The 20,932-nt window shown below is 36.1% G+C and overlaps 1 protein-coding gene across 2 annotated transcripts in view; it reads right to left on the bottom strand.

Annotated features, from left to right (window-relative positions):
* The window catches only part of HMMR (hyaluronan mediated motility receptor), a 43,347-nt gene extending 22,485 nt beyond the window's left edge, over positions 1-20,862 (bottom strand). Inside the window, exons 1-10 of one of the 2 annotated variants that reach the window (XM_039222290.1) lie at positions 20,774-20,862; positions 16,203-16,301; positions 15,660-15,739; positions 11,275-11,322; positions 7,499-7,687; positions 5,812-5,898; positions 5,623-5,723; positions 4,007-4,081; positions 3,094-3,272; positions 2,052-2,200 (exon numbers count right to left, since the gene is read on the bottom strand). In XM_039222290.1, coding sequence (XP_039078221.1) covers positions 2,052-2,200; positions 3,094-3,272; positions 4,007-4,081; positions 5,623-5,723; positions 5,812-5,898; positions 7,499-7,687; positions 11,275-11,322; positions 15,660-15,739; positions 16,203-16,301; positions 20,774-20,819 — 1,053 coding nt within the window. In that variant the 5' untranslated portion in view covers positions 20,820-20,862. The remainder of the gene's footprint in view (positions 1-2,051; positions 2,201-3,093; positions 3,273-4,006; positions 4,082-5,622; positions 5,724-5,811; positions 5,899-7,498; positions 7,688-11,274; positions 11,323-15,659; positions 15,740-16,202; positions 16,302-20,773) is intronic. The other variant, XM_039222291.1, reaches the window with a different exon arrangement.
* Between the last annotated feature and the right edge of the window lie 70 nt (positions 20,863-20,932).

Here is a 20,932-nt window from a genome sequence, read left to right as displayed (position 1 = left end):
ATGGATGGATGAATAAAGAAAACATGGTATATATTTACACAAATTGAATAATATTCAGCCACAAAAAAGGAAATCTTGTTATCTGTGATGCTATGGATGGACTCTGAGGGCATTATAATAAGTGGAACAAATCAGACAAAGAAAGATCAATATTATATGATTTACATGTGAAATCTGGAAACAAACAAAAAACCCAACCATAGAGAACAGACTGGTGGTTGCCAGAAGTGGTTGTGGGTAAAATGGGTGAAAAAGTCAAAAGGTATAAACTTCCAGTTATAAAATACTTCAGCCATGGACTGTAATGTATTTACAGCATGGTGACTATAGTTAACAATACTGTATTGTACTGTGGAAGTTGCTAAGACAGTCTTAAATACTCTCCTCAGAAGAAAAAAATTTTATAATTCTATATGGTGATAGATGCTAACTAGATTTATCGTGGTAAAAAGTTTGCAATTTATACAAAGGTTGAATTATTATGTTATATACCTGAAACTTATATAATGTCGTATGTCAGTTATACCTCAATCAAAAACCAAAACCAAAACGAAAATGTGATGTAGATGTGCTCAGAACATTCTATGAAAGAAAACAGGGACTTTAAAAAGAATGGTCAATGTATGAGGCTCCTGGGTGGCTCAGTCCATTAAGAATCTGACTGGTTGAGGTCATGACTTCGTGGTTTGTGAGTTTGAGCCCTGTGTTGGGCTCTGTGCTGGACCCTGCTTCGGATTCTGTGTCTCCCTCTCTTTGCCCTTCCCCTGCTAGCACTCTGCCTCTCTCTCTCTCAAAAATAAATAAGCATTAAAATTTTTTTTAAAAGAATGGTCATGGTAAATAAGCATTCTCTCCATCATTTACATTCCTAATAATGCATTTAGGAGACACATCTCTTAAATATTAAGATACAAAAAAAAACATTTGAAAGGTCTGCCAACAGTAACTGTAATTGTGGGACTGGATGGGGCAAAAAATAACGAAAAACAAAAAGTACCCAAATAAAGTGAAAAATGTCTCTAAGTACAACCCACCCCAATCTTAGTTTCCTCATTGTAGAGATAACCATTAGTTTTCATATGTATGCCTTCTGGTCTTTTTTACACATTTATATACCTAAAAAATATATAATATAAATAATATATACTATTTACATAAAGGACATTTAAAAAATCCTAAAAATAGTTGAGATCTTCAAGTCAGTATATATAGATCTATTTAATTCCTTCAGTTGTTGCAGGCTGCCCAACGTAATATTTCACATCAGTGCATTTACTTGATTGCTCCACTCTCACTAATGTGTTCTATATTTTATCACATATTTTAAATGTTTATTTTGAGATAGAAAGCAAAGGTGTGTGCCTGTGTACGCAAGTACACATGAGTGGGGGAGAGGTAGAGAGCAAGGGAGAGAGAGAATCCCAAGCAGGCTCCATGCTTTCGTCACAGAGTCTGATCTCACCACCCGTGAAATCAGACGCTTAATCGACTGAGCCACCTAGGTGCCCCTATTATCAAATGCTTTAATTTGTGCCATTCTTGTAAGGGAAAAAAAATATTTCCATTTCTTTGATTATTAGTAAGGTAGAGTATTCGTGTTTACATATTATCTGCATTTCTACTTCTGAGAATTATAAGTTTCCATCCTATGCTCATTTTTTTAGTAAACTTTTTTCTCACATAAAATATTTTTTATGTAATCTAGATTTTAAAAATTTGTCAATTTTGTTTCACATGCATTTAGACACTATTTTACAACATAACTGTAAATGCCTAAGTAGTAATCTAACACAAGAATGTGCCAGAAAATATTTTTAAACAATTTTATTATTTTGGTTTATTAGTTTCTTATAATTTTTTCATCTCATCAATAATGTGATGAACATCTGTGTGGCTAAATAGCATATACATGACTGTTTCCTCAAGATAAGATTTTAAAAATAGAATTATTGGATGGAAGGACATACATGATATTTAAAGGTTTTCTGATACATGGGGAAATGTATGACATGACAAGCAAAAGTTTTTATTTTTTAATTGGAGTATATTACCTTCTCTTGTTGCAGAAGTGAATCAATTTGCAATTCTTTTTGTCGTAACTTTTCATGTTCTTCCTTTTCAAGAATAAGTTCCTCCTTTAAGTTCTGCACTTCAGAATTCAGAATTTCATCTTGTTTTCTACTCCTGTTGATGAGGTCTTCTATAAAAGTGAAAAATGCTATATTTAGATACTAACTTTAAGAAACTGGATTTCCATATACCCATTTTTTGCTATTAGCATGACATACAGATCTAGTATTTCCAAATAAAGCCAAAACATTAATTCTGTAGTTTGTATCATTTACTATATAAAATGAAGTGCATATTCTATGGTATGTAATAAAACTTCCACATCTAGCTCAATACATATCTTCTCATTTTTTTTTTTATTTAAAAAAAAATTTTTTTTTTTTAATGTTTTATTTATTTCTAGGAGAGAGAGAGAGACAGCGTAAGCAGGGGAGGGTCAGAGAGAGAGGGAGTCACAGACTGAAACAAGCTCCAGGCTCTGAGCTGGCAGTCAGCACAGAGCCCGACGCAGGGCTCGAACCCACGAACCGTGAGACCATGACCCAAGCGAAAGTCGGACTCTTAACCGACTAAGCCACCCAGGCGCCCCACATATCTTCTCATTTTAAATGGCCACCCAATGGGGAAGTCAAGAACTGCACCACTGTATACATTTCAATTAACACAAGCAATATATTGAAATAGACAGAAAACTAGCATTATAAAAGACAAAAATTCTCATATGGAGAATAGGATTTTAATGTTTTTTACGTAATTAAAAAAAAACCCTCTTAAATACAGAGAATAAAATGAGGGTTGTTGGAGTGGAGGGTAGAGGGGTAGGGGAGGTGGGTGATGGGCATTAAGGAAGGCACTTGTTGAGATGAACACTGGGTGCTGTATTTAAGTGATGAATCATAGGAATCTACTCCTGAAGCCAAGACTACACTGTATGTTAGCTAACTTGACAATAAATTAAAAAAAAACTTGTTTTAATATAGCAGTACAGTCCTTACATACTATACATGCTACTCATTTAAATACCTTTTTCTTTTTCAAGCAGCCGACACTTAGTGTTCAGGTCTTCAACTTGTTTAGAAAGTATAGCAACATTTTCCTCAAGCGATTGCTTAAGGCTGAAAACTTCATGATTCTTCTCTTTCAAATTTTCTTCTAACTGGGCAACATCTAGCTTGTATTTTTCTACTTGATCTGATGCACAACTGCAGTAAAACAGATTATTTTGAATAGCACATGATTTAGGCATAGGGAAAATTAACCCTTAAAGGATGAAAATAGTATATTGATCACCACTTAACAAAATAAGGTCCAATTTAAAACTACTATTCAACAGTGTGGAGAATCCTCAAAAGGTTAACAATTAACAATTCCCCTATGACCCAGCAATAGCACTGCTAGGAATTCACCCAAGCGATACAGGAGTGCTGATGCATAGGGGCATATGTACCCCAATGTTCATAGCAGCACTCTCAACAATACCCAAATCATGAAAAGAGCCTAAATGTCCATCAACTGACAAACAGATCAAAAAGATGTGGTTTATCTATACAATGGAATACTGCATGGCAATGAGAGAAGAATGAAATCTGGCCATGTGTAGCAACACGGATAGAACTCAAGGGTGTTATGCTAAGTGAAATAAGTCAGGCAAAGAAGGACAGATACCATATGTTTTCACTCACATGTGGAACAGGATAAACTTAACAGAGGACCATGGGGGAGGAGAAGGGGAAAAATAGTTAAGGAGAGGGAGGGAGGTAAACCATAAAAGACTCTTAAATAGTGAGAACAAACTGAGGGTTGATGAGGGGTGGGGGAGAAGGGAAAGGGGGTGATGGGCATGGAGGAGACACTTGTTGGGATGAGAACTAGGTGTTGTATAGAAACCAACTTGACAATAAGCTATATTTAAAAAAAAAACTACTATTCATATTACCTAATTTCTTCGATGTATTCTAAGAGTTTTTCTGTTTCAGATTTTTCATCAATCTTGTCCTTCTCTATTGAAACACTGAAAAGAATTGCATATATGAATACACAGAGTAATCACACATAATGCTTATTCTGTACCAGATACTGCTATATCAGATAGGCTATCTCTAGATTCTAAATTTTTAATTCTTATTTTCTGTAAATTCTCAAGTTGACAATTTAGTATATGCAAATAAGAAACTGAAGGTTTTTTTTTTTTTTTTTAACAGTGGAGAATGCTTTCCAAATAAATTCTGATAAAAGGGCTATGATGATGAAAATTATCACCTATAACACTCCCAAGTGTTAGAAATGGTCTTTCGTGTAGCATTCCTGGTTTCCCTACCCATCGCACATATAAAATAGCATTTTGTGTGCTATAAAGCCTTTGTTCCAGGTTGCTTTCTATGCAATTACTTAACGTGTTTACCTCCTCCAAACCACTCAATTTAAAAACTGAGCAAGAAAGTTAAATAGACACCTTACAAAAGGATATATATGAATGGTCAGTGAGCACTCAAAGTGAAGCTTGGCCCTTAGACAACAAAATTATAAATGAGATACCATTCCCTACCTACTAAAAGGCCTAAATCAAACAGACTTACAATATCAAACCTTGGAGATGTGGAATGGTCGCACTTACCACACAATGCTAAGTGGGACTATAAAATGGTTCATCCAACCACTTCGGAGTTTTTGTTTTGTTTTGTTTTTAACAATTTACACATATACTACACTATCCCTATGGCCCACATATTCCAATCCTAGATGTTCATTCAGGAGAAATAAAAACTTACAACCACAAAAAGACATACATAGCAGTCTTATTCAAAACAGTCAGAAAACTGGAAACCCAAATAATGACCAATGGAGGAACAGTAAATAAATGGAGGTATATTCAGACAGTGGAATACTACTCAAAAATAGAGTATAGAGGAATCTTAAAATACTATGTTAAACAAAAGAGGACACACACACACACACACACACACTGTGATAAACATCTCCCCCAAAGGCCAAACTAATTTATGATGATGAAAGTCACAAAGTAGCTTCACAGGTTGGGGTCCTCATAATAGGGAAGGGCAGGGGAGCAGGAAGGGGCAGAAAGGAATTTTCTGAGAGGATGGTAATGTTCTCTATCTTGTTTGTAGGGTGATTAGAGGTGTACACAACTGTCAAAAGTCATCAAACTGAATACTTATGATCTATATATTTTTTGTAGGTAACTTACAGCTCAGTCACAAAAAGAAAGCTAGGATTGTATATTAATCACAGCTTTCTTATACCAATATTCCTCAGTTTTGGTCTACCACCTCCATAAGACGATGCCACTACAAAAATGAGGAGGCCTTTCCTCATCATTTATACAAAAGATGGACACAAGTAATATATTTATACATCTTTTCAGCGTTAAATGGGAATGATCAGGGCTCAGCTGAAGAAGAGAAATAAGGCAAGCAGGGAGAGAATGAGAGAAGTATGAAGGAAGTTTAAGTCTCAGTAAACAAGAGAGAGGTGAGAGAGGTCAGTCAAGAATTAGTTACAGTTAACAATTTCTCTTTCTTTTTAGGCACTCACAGTTTTCCCTCCAGTTGTGCTATTTTCTCCTGAGACTCCTCAAGATTCTTCTGAGTGACCTGCAGCTTCACCTCCATGCCTTCCTGTTTAGCCATCATACCCTACACCACAAAAACAGGTGTTAGGAAAGGAGAAATAACTCAGATCTCCAGATCCAGACATAGCAAACTCATCAAAAGTAACACTCACCCTTATCTTTGTTTCTCTCTTGTTTCTAAGTTTCATTAATTCAAGGCTTAGAATTCTCATAGTCTTCTGGTTACCATCTTCAGAAAACTAAGTACAAGGAACATATAATAAAAATATTTAGAAATATATTCTACTAGATCCTACATAGAATCACATAAATATTGATTATTCTATTATTAGGACTATAATTTACCTACAACATATTCTGGCAGAGAAAATGCCTTTGATCACATCAGGATTACTGATTTTGTTCTATATTACTACTGTTTTTGTTCCTTTTTTTGATTAATATGACTTTCCGGTTTATTTTAATTTTTTAAATTAATTATTTTTATTTTACTTTTCCTAAAGATTCTATTTTATTTAGAACATTTTTTATATTTATTTTTATATTACTTTTTCTAAAGATTCTATTTTATTTAAAACAATTTTTTAATATTTATTTTTATATTACTTTTTCTAAAGATTCTATTAAAAACAAATTTTAAAAAATATTTATTTATTTTTGACAGAAAGATAGCATGACTGGGGGAGAGGCAGAGAGAGACAGATACACAGAATGCAAAGTAGGCTCCAGGCTGTGAGCTGTCAGCACATAGCCTGATGCAAGAATCGAATTCACTAACTGTGAGATCATTACCTGAGCCAAAGTCAGATGCTTAACCAAATGAGCCACTGAGGCGCCCCAGCTAATGATTTTATTTTTAAGTAATCTCTACACACACACACAGCTAACAATTTTATTTTTAAGTAATCTCTACACACACACACACACACACACACTGTGGGGCTCGAACTCATAACCTTGATATTAAGAGTTGCAAGCACCACCAACTTAACCTGCCAAGTGCCCCTTCCTGCTTACATTTTAAACCTGCTTGGGTAGTTACCTACCTCTACATGCTGTCCACTGCAAGCCTCTAAAACAAGCTTCTCAGAGAAGATTTTATAAAATGTGCTTGCTTAACAAAATGCATTTAAATTGCCCAGCCTATTTTTAAAATACATAGACTATACAGTCCATCCCAGGCCTATTAAATCAGAATCTCCCAGGATGGGGCCCAGGAATCTGCTTTCTTCCCCAAGTTTGATTTCTTATGCATCCTTAGTCAAAGAGCTCAGCACATTACAGGCTCTGAATAAATGACTACTATTAAACTGAACAGTGATTTACAGTCTCCTTTAACTTCTGACAAAAGTAGATGACCAAGTTATATCCTTAAAGATCTGTTAGTATATTAATATTAAATAAAATATTAAATAGAATTTATCTATTAAACACATTTAATCCACAAATATATTCACTTCCCACTTCAATCCCAAAAGGATTTGAAATGGAAGCCTGTTGTCATGCTATTATTTATTTCAGAGAAAGATCTATAGAGTGATTTCTAGATATAAATTCTACAAGGTTTATTAATGGCCTTATTTACGAGGAGTGACTTTGAAGGAGGGTGAGAAAACGTCAGACATTAAAACAAAAAGTAACTTGTTTATCACTTCTTATGTGTCAGATACCATAATAAAACAGACAATAATAATTCTTCTTGGAAGCAGCTTAATATTTCAGTACATTGGTGAAGGAAAAAGGCTAAACTAGAGCCTAAAATTCTCAAGACATAAGAAAAAAAAAAGCAACATGTTTATAACTTATTCAGTTGTAAATATTATCATGAGATTCAAATACCTTTGATTTTAGTAGCTCATTAGTCCTGGTTAATTCAATAAGCTGTTTTTCTAGTGAAGCATTACTTGCAGAGAGAGAGGTTTTCTCCCTGACTGCAGCATTTAGCTTGGCCTCCGTCTTCTCTAATTCAGCTTCCAGATCCTGGATCCGCTTATCCAGAGCACCACGTTCCTGCACAAGAACACGAATCTGGACAGAAACAAGATGATAAATGATTTACCAATACAACACCAATGTAACTAGATGCTACTGAAAATAAAACATTCAAGTTCTAGAAAAACCTTTGTGACATGATGCTGTTGGATATTTTGATTTCACTAGCTGTTTGAACATTCATATTTTTATGTTTTAAAAATCTCTAAGTACTTAAAAGTCTGTAAACATTTTATTTTATTTTATTTAATGTTTATTTCTTTTTGAGACAGAGACAGAGCATGAGCAGGGGAAGGGGCAGAGAGAGAGGGAGACACAGAATTTGAAGCAGGCTCCAGGCTCCGAGCTATCAGCACAGAGCCCGATGCGGGGCTCGAACCCACGAACTGTGAGATCGTGACTTGAGCCGAAGTCAGACGCTTAACCGACTGAGCCACTCAGGCGCCCCTAAAGTCTGTAAACATTTTAAGAAGAGAGGATTTTAATCATTGGAAGCTTTCAGGTGTAATTAAACTATTCACTTTTAAGGTATTTCTACCTTAAGAGTTCTTCTTTTCTCTAGTTCTAGTTATATGAACTCAAATTACAGTTTGAAATGCTAACTTTTATATTTCAAGAAGGCAGAATAGGGCTTCTGGGTAGGATGTAGTAAGCACTGCAATAGGAATGATCAGTAAGACACCACTCTTGTTGCAATTATGAGATCAAAACCAAAACCAAAATCAAAACCACATATCTTGACACCAGAAAATGTAGAAGTCAGAAGACAATGAAATTACTTGTTTAAAATTAAGGGGAAAAGTGCCAATCCAAAATTCTGTTCCCATGGAAAATACCCTTTTAATTTGAAGGTGACATGACGATGTTTTACGAGAGGATTTGCCAATGGCATGCAGAAAAAAGGTGCTGAAGTGTTTGAGGCTCAACAAAAATGATCTGAGATTTGCAAGATTTGCAAGATACAAGATTTGCACTTTAAATATAAGGACATAGAAAGACTAATAATAAAGGGGTCAGAAAAGATCTACCATGTAAATATTAAACAAAAGAAGCTGTGATACCTATACTAATATTATAGAAAGTAAACATTTAAGGCAGAAAGTATTATTAGTGATAAAGAATTTTACAATGGAAAGGTCATTTCAAGAGGAAGATACAATCTTAAATTTGTTGTGCACCTAATAACTTCAAAATATACAAAGCAAAAAGTGACAGAAGTAAAAAGAGAAATGGACTTAATTGCAAAGCTGGAAATGGGAAAGCTAATAGAATAAGCAGACAAAAATATCAGTACAGATGAAGACTTGAACAAAACTTTTAAACATATTGAACTGACCTATATAAACTATACCAACAAGTACGTATACATTCTTTCCTAGTGCACATAAAACATTTACCAAAACAGATTATTTGTTGGGTATAAAAGCATCAAGACAGCAGAGCTGTATTAAGTCACATGAAGTATTTCCTATTCTTTCTTACTGGCTTTGTGTTGATACTAATCTCAGTATTTTATTTTATTTATTTATTTATTTTTAAATGTTTTTTAAAATTTATTTCTAGGAGAGAGAGACACAGCGTGAGCAGGGGAGGGCCAGAGAGAGAGGGAGTCACAGACTGAAACAGGCTCCAGGCTCTGAGCTGGCAGTCAGCACAGAGCCCGACGCAGGGCTCGAACCCATGAACTGCGAGATCATGACCTAAGCGAAAGTCGGACACTTAACCGACTAAGCCACCCAGGCACCCCTAATCTCAGTATTTTAAACCAAAACTGCTTAACTAAAAATGTATCAAACACCATTTGTACATACATGGCTATGAACTAGATGCTAGCAATTGAATGAGCTTTAAGGTTCCCTACCAGAAGATTCTCTATGCTTACATTATTGGTGTACAACCAACGTTTATAGCATAACATTACAAAGTAGAAAAAGGAACACCAAGATTATCTTTATCACATTTTTGCAGTTAAAGAAGATTAAGCTTCAAAAAAAAGGGTTTGTACACTCAAATGCCTATGTGGCCAAGCAGATAACATGAGTAAAGACAGCCAGGTGAGGGCTGAAGAGCAAATGAGGAGTTTAAAGGAGGTACCCCTGCAAAGCCCTAGCATTATTGTTGCCCTGTAGTGGAATGTGGAAACACTATTGACAGATCTTCTAATTTTACAACATAAGCCAGAAATTTGAATTTGTTTTACACGAAATGCTACTTTTAAATACTGGTAATTAACTCAAATTAAATAAACAAACAACAAAAACTGTGGGGATTAAATAAAAAGAGCTCTATGTGTCCAAAAAAAAAAAAAATCCCTATTCTAGGGGCACCTGGGTGGCTCAGTCAGTTAAGCATCTGACTCTTGATTTTGGCTCAGGTCACGATCTCATGGTCTCAAGATTGAGCCCCACGTAAGGCTCTATGCTGGCAGCACAGAGCCTGCTTCAGATTCTCTCTCTCACTCTGCCTCTCAAAAATAAATAAATAAACCTAAAAAAAAAAAAACAAAAACCGCTTTAGTCTAAGAGATCAGGAAACTGATGCAAATTTTTAGTTCTGATCTTGGCAGTGCCACTCACCAGTTCTCTCTCTGAGACTCAGTTATCACCTCTCTATGTATTAAGCCCTACCTTGTAGGCATGTATCCTCAATAAAATGATGGCCAATATAATTAAAATAAATACTAAAAGAATCAGAGCAACCTGGGCAGAGATTTGCAAAGTTATCTTGACATATCCTTGGTCCTAAGCCAACATTTAACTGTAATCACTGCAAAGTTTTAATATGTCAAAAGAATATGTGCACTAGAAAAAGAGTTGGTCAGCAATGGAAACATGGAAAAAAGACTGCCAGAAAAGCAAAACTGGCAGTGATCATCTTACTCCTGCTTAGGGAAGTAAGTGGGCTCTTTGGGTCAGCGGTGCTCAGTAGAGACTTCTGCATGGTGGAAATGTACTGTTTTGAAGGGAGCCACTCACTACAGTGCTTACTGAGCATTTAAAATGTGACTAGTGCAGATGAACTATTGAGTTCTTACTCTTACTTAATTTAAATAGTCTCAAATGGTAAGTGGCTACCATATTGGACAGGATAGCTCCAGGTTTACCCTCCAGCTCTATTTTCTCCATCAACAAGGCATATATATACCTACAGAGCAGAGGATGTGTCAGATTAGCACAACTCTTTCACAATTCAACTAACCTGCTAGGATTTCATGCTCACTAAGAAATTCTCTAGCTAGTCACTGTCTTAACATATAGATTAGCATACAAGTAGAATGTGCATTGAGTAAATGTAAATATTTGACACATGCATAATTGCAATAAATCAACATATTAATTTTTAGTTATCAATTTTTCATGAAATGGGTTTTCATGAGGTGAATCTGCCCCTTAGAATGCTAACAAACTTGACTCTGTCAGTAGACCACACTGACAGCCATGCTCTGAAACATAATGTCTAATGAAGCTAGGGAACAGTCACCTGGCAGGCGCTGGTCTGGATGGTTTATCTGCCTCGCTATGCAATTCCCCAAACTGCAACAGAATACCTGTCTCTTAACTCTAAGGCACTCTTTGTATTTTACAGTACATTTATTTTTCAATTAAGTTGAAAGCATTGCTTACCTCTTTTTCTAGTATCTTCAAGTCTTTATCATTCTTTTGAGACTCCTTCTATTTAAAAATCAAAGAAGAGAGATAAATTAAAGGGCCACATATATCACAGCCTAATTTGATTTTTAGTTATAAGAAAAGATTAAAGAGTTTGAATTCTTACTTTCTCTCTTTCTTTAAGTAACCTCTGTCCCCAAAGTGGAGCTCAAACTCATAATCCCAAGATTAAGAGTCACATACTCTGTTGACTGGGCCAGCCAGGTGCCCTTTTCTTTTTTTCTTGAGAATCTAATTGGCTTTATTAAGTGATTCATGAATCAGGCAGCATCTCATCTTGCAAGTAGAGGGAAGCTGCCTACCAAACAGTTAATTTCTATTTTAAACATTTCACTGAGTCTATTAAACACTTTGTAATAGACTGATCTGGTAAAAGAAGGAACAGGTTCTTTGAATCTCATAATATTTCAGGTTTAAGTTTTCACCCCAATAAATTATTAGGCTTTTCCTAATAAGTTCAGGGAAAAGAACAGTAGAACTTTATGAATAAAGCTACAGAGTGCTTTCTTTCTAATGTTAAATAGCAATACATCGTAAATACTTAATTATGCTATCCCAGAAAGAAAACAATCTTATAAAGAAAAATCAACTTAAACTTTGATACCCAAAGAACCAAAAAATGTATATATGTTTATACACACTCTCTCTCTCTCACACACACAAATAAAAATTAAAATGGTGTAATCTAATTTAAAAAATTTTTTTAAGTCTGTTGATTTATTTTTGAGAGAGACAGAGACAGCACGAGCCAGGGAGGGGCAGAGAGAGAGGAAGAAGTGAGAGAATCCCAAGCAGGATTTGCATTGTCAGCGCAGAGCCCGTAGCGAAACTTGAACTCATGAAACCATGAGATCATAACCTGAGCCAAAACGGAGAACTGGATGCTTAACTGACTGAGCCACTCAAGCACACCAGTATAAATTGGTTTTAATGTACTTAATGCCTTCATTCTAAATAAGACACATAATTTTTGCTCTTTTATATCCAACAGCTTTTCTGATACAATGGCCCCAAACTGAGTATTTATCTTTTCTATGTTAAATGGAAGAAAATGGATAAATATATCAAACGCAACCCGTTTTATATACTTCTAAGTTGAGGGGACAGCTATGTCAGTCTCATATTTATTAATTTCCCACCTGATGGAATTTTCTATCAAGGAAGGCCTATTATTTAGGGCTTTTACACAAATTTGTATGTAATTTAGTTTTCTAAGAGTTCTATAATTAATTCAAAATTTCAGAACTGTTTCTTCAAGAAATTCAAATCAAGAAATTTCTTTTTAAAAATTATTTTATTAAAAAATTTTAATTCAAGTAGTTTCAGGTGTACAACATAGTGATTCAACAATTCCATACATCACCTGGTGCTCATCAGAACACATGCATCCTTATTCCTATCACCTCTTTCACCCATCTCCCCACCATTTCCCCTCTGGCAACCATCAGTTTGTTCTCTACAATTAAGAGTCTGTTTCTTGGATTGTCTTTTTTCCCTTTGGTCGTTTTCTTTTTTGTTTCTCAAATTCCACGTATGAATGAAATTATAAGGTATCTGTCTGTCTCTGACTTACTCAGCTTATTGTTATCTTCTCTAGCTATCTATGTTATTGCAAATATGAAGATTTCATTTTTTTTTTATGGCGGAATAATATTCCATTGTATGTGTGTGTGTGTGTATTTACTTAAATCAATGTGTAAGACAAAAGCAGACACACAGACCAATGGAATAAAATAGAGAACCCAGAAATGGACTCACAAGTGTATGGTCAACTAATCTTTGACAAAGCAGGAAAGAGCATCCAATGGAAAAAAGTCTCTTTAATAAATGGTGCTGGGAGAACTGGACAGCAACTTGCAGAAGAATGAAACTAGACCACTTTCTTACACCATAAACAAAAATAAACTCAAAATGGACGAAAGACCTAAATGTGAGACAGGAAACCATCAAAACCCTAGAGGAGAAAGCAGGAAACAACCTCCTTGACCTCAGCGGCAGCAATTTCTTACTTGACACATCTCCAAAGACAAGGGAATTAAAAGCAAAAATGAACTATTGGGAGCTCATCAAGATAAAAAGCTTCTGCACAGCAAAGGAAACAATCAATGACATATCAGAAACAGGGCGAGCATCCAAAATCTATAAGGAACTCACCAAACTCCACACCCAAAAACAAATAATCCAGTGAAGAAATGGGCAGAATAGACATTTTTCCAAAGAAGACATCCACATGGCCAACAGACACATGAAACGATGCTCAGTGTCCCTCATCATCAGGGAAATAAAAATCAAAACCACACTGAGATACCACCTCACGCTGGTCAGAGTGGCTAAAATGAACAAATCAGGAGACTATAGATGCTGGCAAGGATGTGGAGAAGCAGGAACCCTCTTGCTCTGTTGGTGGGAAGGCAAACTGATGCAGCCCCTCTGGAAAAAAGTGTGGAGTCTCCTCAAAAAATTAACAATAGAACTCTCTTATGACCCAGCAATAGCACTGCTAGGAATTTACCCAAGGGATACAGGAGTGCTGATGCATAGGGGCAAATGTACCCTAATGTTCATAGCAGTACTTTCAATAATACCCAAATCATGGAAAGAGCCTAAATGTCCATCAACTGAATGGATCAAGAAGATGTGGTTTATCTATATAATGGAATACTACTCAGCAATGAGAAAGAATGAAATCTGGCCGTTTGCAGCAATGTGGATAGAACTGGAGGCTTTTATGCTAAGTGAAATAAGTCAGGCAGAGAAAGACAGATACCCTATGTTCTCACTGATATGTAAATCTTCAGAACCTTAACAGAAGACCATGGGGGAGGGGAAGGGGAAAATAAGGTTACAGAGACGGAGGGAGGCAAACCATAAGAGATTCTTAAACACAGAGAACAACCTGAGGGCTGATGTGGGCTGGGGGAGAGGGGAAAATGGATGATGGACATTGACAAGGGCACTTGTTGGGATGAGCATTAGGTGTTGTATGGAAACCAATTTGACAATAATAAGTTATATTAAAAAAATAAAAAAAAATCACTGTGTAAGAAAAGATTGTCTATATTACTGCTACCCAATAAAATAGATCACAAACCACATATGTACTTTTTTTAGTAGTTAATTTAAAAAGTAAAAATTTTAGGGGCACCTGGGTGGCTCAGTCAGTTAAGCGTCTGACTTTGGCTCATGTCATGATCTCACGGTTCATGAGTTCAAGCCCCGTGCCGGACTCTGTGCTGACAGCTCAGCTCTGTCTCTTTCAAAAATAAATAAACATTACATTTTTTTAAACAAAAAGTAAAAATTTTAAAAATATATTTTACTTTACCCTAAATGTAAAAAAGTATCATTTCAACATGTCATTAGCACAAAATTATTAGTAAGATATTTTATATGTTTTGTACTAGGTCTGCAAACTTTGCTGTGTATTTTACACTTATAGTATATCTCAATTCAGATGCTTAACTTTCATCAGAAATAGCCATCTATATTTAGATTTCATAAAATGTACAGATGAAAAAGAAGATGCACATCCAAAATTGTTCCAAAAACATTTAAGTTTTCCAACAGTAGAATCAAGTATCAGTTTTTATATGTTACTTAAAATTCAATAGTATTAAAAATTTAGCTTTTTACTTTGAAGTACTCAATAGCCACATGTGGCTAATCACTTCCATACCGGATAATGAAGCCCTATATTATAAAACAAGAAACTTATATAATCACTAAATAAATGAACAAGTCTAAGCTTTGGTTTCCCAACTCAGGATCTTTTCCATATTTCACAAATCACTCTTTGCAAATCTTTAAGAAAGTACAACTTGCCTTATGAACTAATGGAAACAGTAATAATAAATAGGCTGTTGCATAAGCCAAAACACAAAGTTAAGAATTTAGTCTCCCACCACTCCTTGGCAGTGTTTGAGTAGCAAATAAATATCTTTTAGGCATTAGAATGTTTTTTCCTTTTTCTTCACCAAGATTTACCCTTCTGCACAAGTAAGCAAATAAACTAAAACAACTCAAATGATGATCCTAATATATCAAAGTACTGCCTACTTTTTAAAGGTTTACTAGGTGTTAATTTATCTACATAGAGAAATGACGGAAAAGTGGAGACCATTTTGTAGTTCTGAACTCCAGATACATTTAAACAATATATTTAGTAATGATGTAGGCAGAAATATAAATCTTGCTAGCGTCCTAATGTTAATATTTTTTATTAGTTTATAGATTTACCACCTTAATTTATACACTTAACCCATTCTAGTCAAATAAACTAACTTTCAGAAATGTTTTCATGATTTAAGTACTAAACCAGCTGGAATATCAGCGTTCCTCACCTTTAATCCCAAAGTCTTAACTTTTCTTGCTGAAGCAGGCAAGGTAACATCTTTGTCAACATTAAGATTTTGTTGAGATTCTACAATAAAAATATATTGTAAAGATTTTAGTTGGTACTTACATGTTTGAAACACAGACATAATCCAATTTCTAAATTTCTTATTATAAGTGAAGCAGTATAGAGTTATTTTTTCCCTGGCTGTATATGTCCAAGTAATTAGTTGCACAATAGTATTGACACATCTAATACTTTTCTGATTTTCCTAATGTTCCCTGACAGAAGGTTAAGCTGATTACCAGAAGGGAAAATATTTATCTATGTGAGTGTCTTGCTTAGCTTTGCTGGTTATACAACAATGAAATGATCAAAGCATTTTTCTGTAGTTGACTCTTTTGTAAATTCATCAAACAAGAAAATTTAAATATAACTGTAGCTTTGCATTTTTAGAAATACCATGGCATCTTCTAATTTAAATACTGTTATTCATAACTTTAAAACTTATGAGATCATATAACCATTATGTTATTTGGGAATCCATTACCTTTCTGTTTTTTAAATCTTTGTGATTTCTGAAAGGATACCGGTCCTTTCAATACTTCTGAGGTTGTAACATCATAAGCACCTGGAGATGGTGCACAACCTAGAGGAAACATAAAACATTAATTAATATGTAATTTCATGCAACTTATGATCTTAAGTAAAAAACATGCCATAGTATAATGAGTAATGTAAATGTAAAACGCCCTAGTAAATTGTTTTTTCAGGGGCTCCTGAGTGGCTCAGTCATTTGAGCATCCGACTTGAGCTCAGGTCACAATCTCATGGTTCGTGAATTTGAGCTCTGCATCACACTTGCTGCTGTAAGCACCAGGCCTGCCTCATAGCCTGTCATCCCTCTCCCTGTGCTCTCCCTCATTCACGCTCTTTCAAAAGTAAAAAAACTAAACATTAAAACAGTTTGCTTTTTCCAAAGTAAAAATGGCACCCATTTGATATTGCAAAACAATGTTTATGTTCTTTATGAAGAATATCATTATCTTCCCAAATGATCTTTATTTCAATGAGTCAAAGGAATATAGGCAACTGAGCAAAACAGCAAAGACAGTCTTGAAATGAACATCATGAAAGAACAAGCAACATGGCTTTGTTATTAAAGATTGAATGTAAGAAAAAGAATATTTGAGTCAACCTTACTCAAAAAGAATCACTGATGTAATTACCATCAGATTCTAGAAATAATGATCATTTTTATATGTACTGATACAACAAAGATTCCAAATCCTGGGAGCCTTTAGATCTAAATGTTGTCAATAAGGGGTTGAGGTAGTAGATTTCCAATCAGAACAAGGTTCCAAAATGACGTAAAGAATTCAATGGGATATCTAAAGTAAAGGCAGACTTAGAATCATTAATCTTGGCTAGCTCAGATCTCTCACACTTCACAAACCGTTTTCACCCTGGGGTAAACAGGAAGCTGACAGGGATCTATCTAAAATCAGTTTAAGGGTCCCCTATCTTAAAGCACCTATGTCATTCATTTGGAATAGGAGTCAGAGGAAGCAGCGCAGACCATATCACGTTTTAAATTAACAAGAGACTTTAAAGAAAACTGCCAGCACTACTAGTAGCCTTTTTGGGGCGGTGGGGATGAGTGTACGCAGAACCTCTGGTTATTCTTTGCTCTCTGCTTTTATTTTTTATTAGCAATTTCTTTTTTTTAATGTTTTATTTATTTCTAGGAGAGAGAGAGAGACAGCGTGAGCAGGGGAGGGTCAGAGAGAGAGGGAGACACAGAATCTGAAACAGGCTCCAGGCTGTGAGCTGGCAGTCAGCACAGAGCCTGACGCGGGGCTCGAACCCACGAACCGCGAGACCATGACCTAAGCGAAAGTTGGACACTTAACCGACTAAGCCACCCAGGCGCCCCATATTAGCAATTTTTTTATTTGTTTATTTATTTAGAGTGTGAGCAAGCAGGGCAGGGGCAGAAACTGAGAATCCCAAGCAGCTCTACACTGTCAGCACTGAGGCGGATGTGGGGCTTGAACTCACAAATTGTGAGATCATGACTGTAGCTGAAACCAGGAGTCAGACACTTAACCAACTAAGCCACCCAGATGCCCCATAAAAAGTTTTTTTTTAAAGCTCTAGGCCCAACTTGGGGCTTGAACTTACAACCTTGAGATGAAGAGTCACATGCTCTAACAATTGACCCAGCAAGAATGTTGCTGCTTTTAGGAAGGTTTATGTGGAAAAGTGTGAGAAGCACTGGTCTAGACTTGTCAGAGCAGCTAAAAAATAAAATGCTGTTGAATTCTTGTATTCTGGTTCATCATTAGGTTTACACTCTCAAAAGGGGATATGGGCCAGCAAAGGATGTAATGGCATAGAGTGACTAAGCAGCATTATGCGAGTTGAGAGCAATTAACATCATACTTAACAAAAACTTCCCCAAAGACCAAAGAATCACATTTCATAGTTATGGGGATTTAGATTCAAGAACTAAGTTGAAATCCAGACTTTGTGAGACTGTAGTATATGCTATTTTCATGCTCCGGGTCTTTTCCTTACTAATGCTTAAATGTACGACATCACAGATACATAGGACTTAACAGGATGGGATATCCTGAGAGATATCACAAGTTTTCCCGCACAACTTCTATTTTGATCAACAACGATCGGAAGCTAACAAAGGTGGTCAATACTTGTAAACAAACCAAACATTTTATGTATATGCTTCAAACTTCCAGATGTCTTTATTTTCTATTTCTTCCACCTAGAATAGACAGCCCATCTTCCAGTTTGCCTGGCTAACTCTCACTTACCCTTCAGATCTCAGCCTCTTCCAGTTTTCTCTAAATCTCCAAATCAGGTTGGAAACGTCCCTCCACAGCAGCCTGTGAATAGCGTTCTTATCAAAGAACCTGTCACGTTTGTAATGGCTTTTAATACACTTTTCCTTCTCCTGCCTTAGATAATGTACTTATTCATCTTTCAAGTTAGACAAAATTGGTTGAAATTAGAAACTCTCTTGATCATGCCTGTAACCCCAGTATTTGGCTTAGTGTTGAGTTTGGCAGTATGGTGAAGAAAACATAGAAAGTCACTGGGGATGTCAGAATGGGAATAGAGTTTTGTAGTTACCCCAATCAGGGTTCAAATCCAGCTTTGCATGCCAATCAATAGACATTACTATGTGCCAAGTACTTTCAGTCATAGGGAAAAGATGTGAATAAGAACATTATACTCTCTCATTTTCTGATCCAGCTTTAAGACCCCTGGAAAGTTATTTCCATTCGAGGCTGAATTACCCACTTAGGAATAAGAGTATCTACCTCATAGTTGTTGGGATTATTAGAGTAATAAATCACTACAGTGCTCAAATATGCACAAAGCATCAAATAAATGATAACTATTATTTCTCCTGAAACTGAAAATCTGAAATATTGTGACATTGGTAAAGCCAATTTAATCTGTTATAAAGAAAATAAAATTCTCCTTAAAAGACACACTGCTGAGAAAACTCAAGAGAAGATTCTTTGAATAGCTAGGAAATAATACATTCCCTGAATCTCTTAATTTAGAAAATATGCTTGAACTGATCCATTTGTCACTTGGCCTTTGTTTGTGAACAAAGTGATTCTTATTTCTATTTGCATGTTGGCTAACAAGTTTAAGATGTAACAAAGGATCGTTAAAAAGTGTATATTATTGGAGAGCTTTCATGGCTCAGATTATGATCTCACAGCTCCTAAGTTCCAAGCTCCCCATCAGGCTCTACGCTGACAGCAGAGACTTCTTCAGATCCTCTGTCTCCCTCTCTCTCTGCCCTCCCCTGCCTGTATGCATGTGCTCTTCCTCTCAAAAATAAATTTAAAACAATTAAAAAATAAACATTATAATGGGTAATGGATAAATCATGGGCTTTTTGACGTTCAGCCCTAACCCACACTTACTGCTCAGTACAGTTACAAAACTCCTCCATTTCCTCAAGTGTACAGTGAGGGCAATATCAGTACCTTTCTCACCTGGCAGTTGGAAAGAGTAAACCAGATCTAATAGGAAAGACCTGAGAACAGTCCCTGCATACAGTTTGTATCTACTGAATGGGTGCCTCACCAACCACACCTGAGTCTTCCTGGTTAATAAGCACTACAGTGGTTAAGAGCACAGGACAAGATGGGGCACCCGGGGGGCTCCGACGGCTAAGTGGCCGACTCTGGCTCAGGTCATGATCTCACTGTTTGTGGGTTCGAGCCCTGTGTTGGGCTCTGTGCTGACAGCTCAGAGCCTGGAGCCTGTTTTGGATTCTGTATCTCCCTCTCTCTCTCTCTGATCCTCCCCTGCTCGCTCTGTCTCTCTCTCTCAAAAATAAATAAACATTTAAAAAAAGAAAAAAAAAGAGCACAGGACAGATTCATGGAGGCCTGGTTTCACGTCCTATTTCTGCTTCTTTGGTTCTGTAACACTGAGCAAATCTGTCTCTTTTTTTCCCAATAAAATAATGAATAACAAGATTATCTCTCAGGAATGTTGGGCAATTACAGAATAATCAATGTAAATAATTAGCATGGTACTATTGATATTACCTGTTATTACTTCATTAACAATGTTCTCAGTAAGTCCTGCTACCATAATTTTACCCATAAACTGCCATTACCAATCAACCTTTTATTTGAGTGGAATATCCAAAAAAAAAAAATTCACAAGTTCATACGAAAAGCGGGAGTCAATATATATTTTTTAAAGTAAGTGAGGCCTTCTGGACTTGACCATCAAACAGCTACTAAACAGCCATATTTATTTATTCCTTCTCCCCATTCTCTTCCCCCTGCTTTAGTTTTTCCTCAGACTAATTGTTTATTGGCTTGTATTGTCCATTTGAATGCAAGCTCCATGGGGCAGGGACTTTGGTTCATTCACCGCTGTAGGCTTCTCACTCTGAACAGTGTTAGGCATGTAGTAAATGCTTCGTATAGATTCCAAAAAAACTAATCAACTGAAGGAGACCCATCCTAGTCCTAATATCGCCTATTAGCCTCTGATGAAGGGAACCGAGAGGGGCAAGGTCGTGACATTTCCCATTCCCCCAGCTCCTTTCCCCGTACGCACCAGAAGGGTCATTGAATCGCTTCAGGGGCGCCTTAGGAAAGGACATTCTGACGACCGACTCCACAAACCGAAGGTCCCTAGCGGTCCTCCACAACTTCCTGCTGCCTATCACAGCTTACTGGCTACAAATTCAAATCTCCCCGCTTATTCCCCGCCCAC

Source organism: Hyaena hyaena, unplaced genomic scaffold (assembly GCF_003009895.1).
Source record: "Hyaena hyaena isolate Hyena2069 unplaced genomic scaffold, ASM300989v1 scaffold_1102, whole genome shotgun sequence".
NCBI lineage: Eukaryota > Metazoa > Chordata > Mammalia > Carnivora > Hyaenidae > Hyaena > Hyaena hyaena.
Note: the sequence above shows the minus strand (reverse complement) of the source record. Positions and strands in the feature narration are given on the sequence as shown.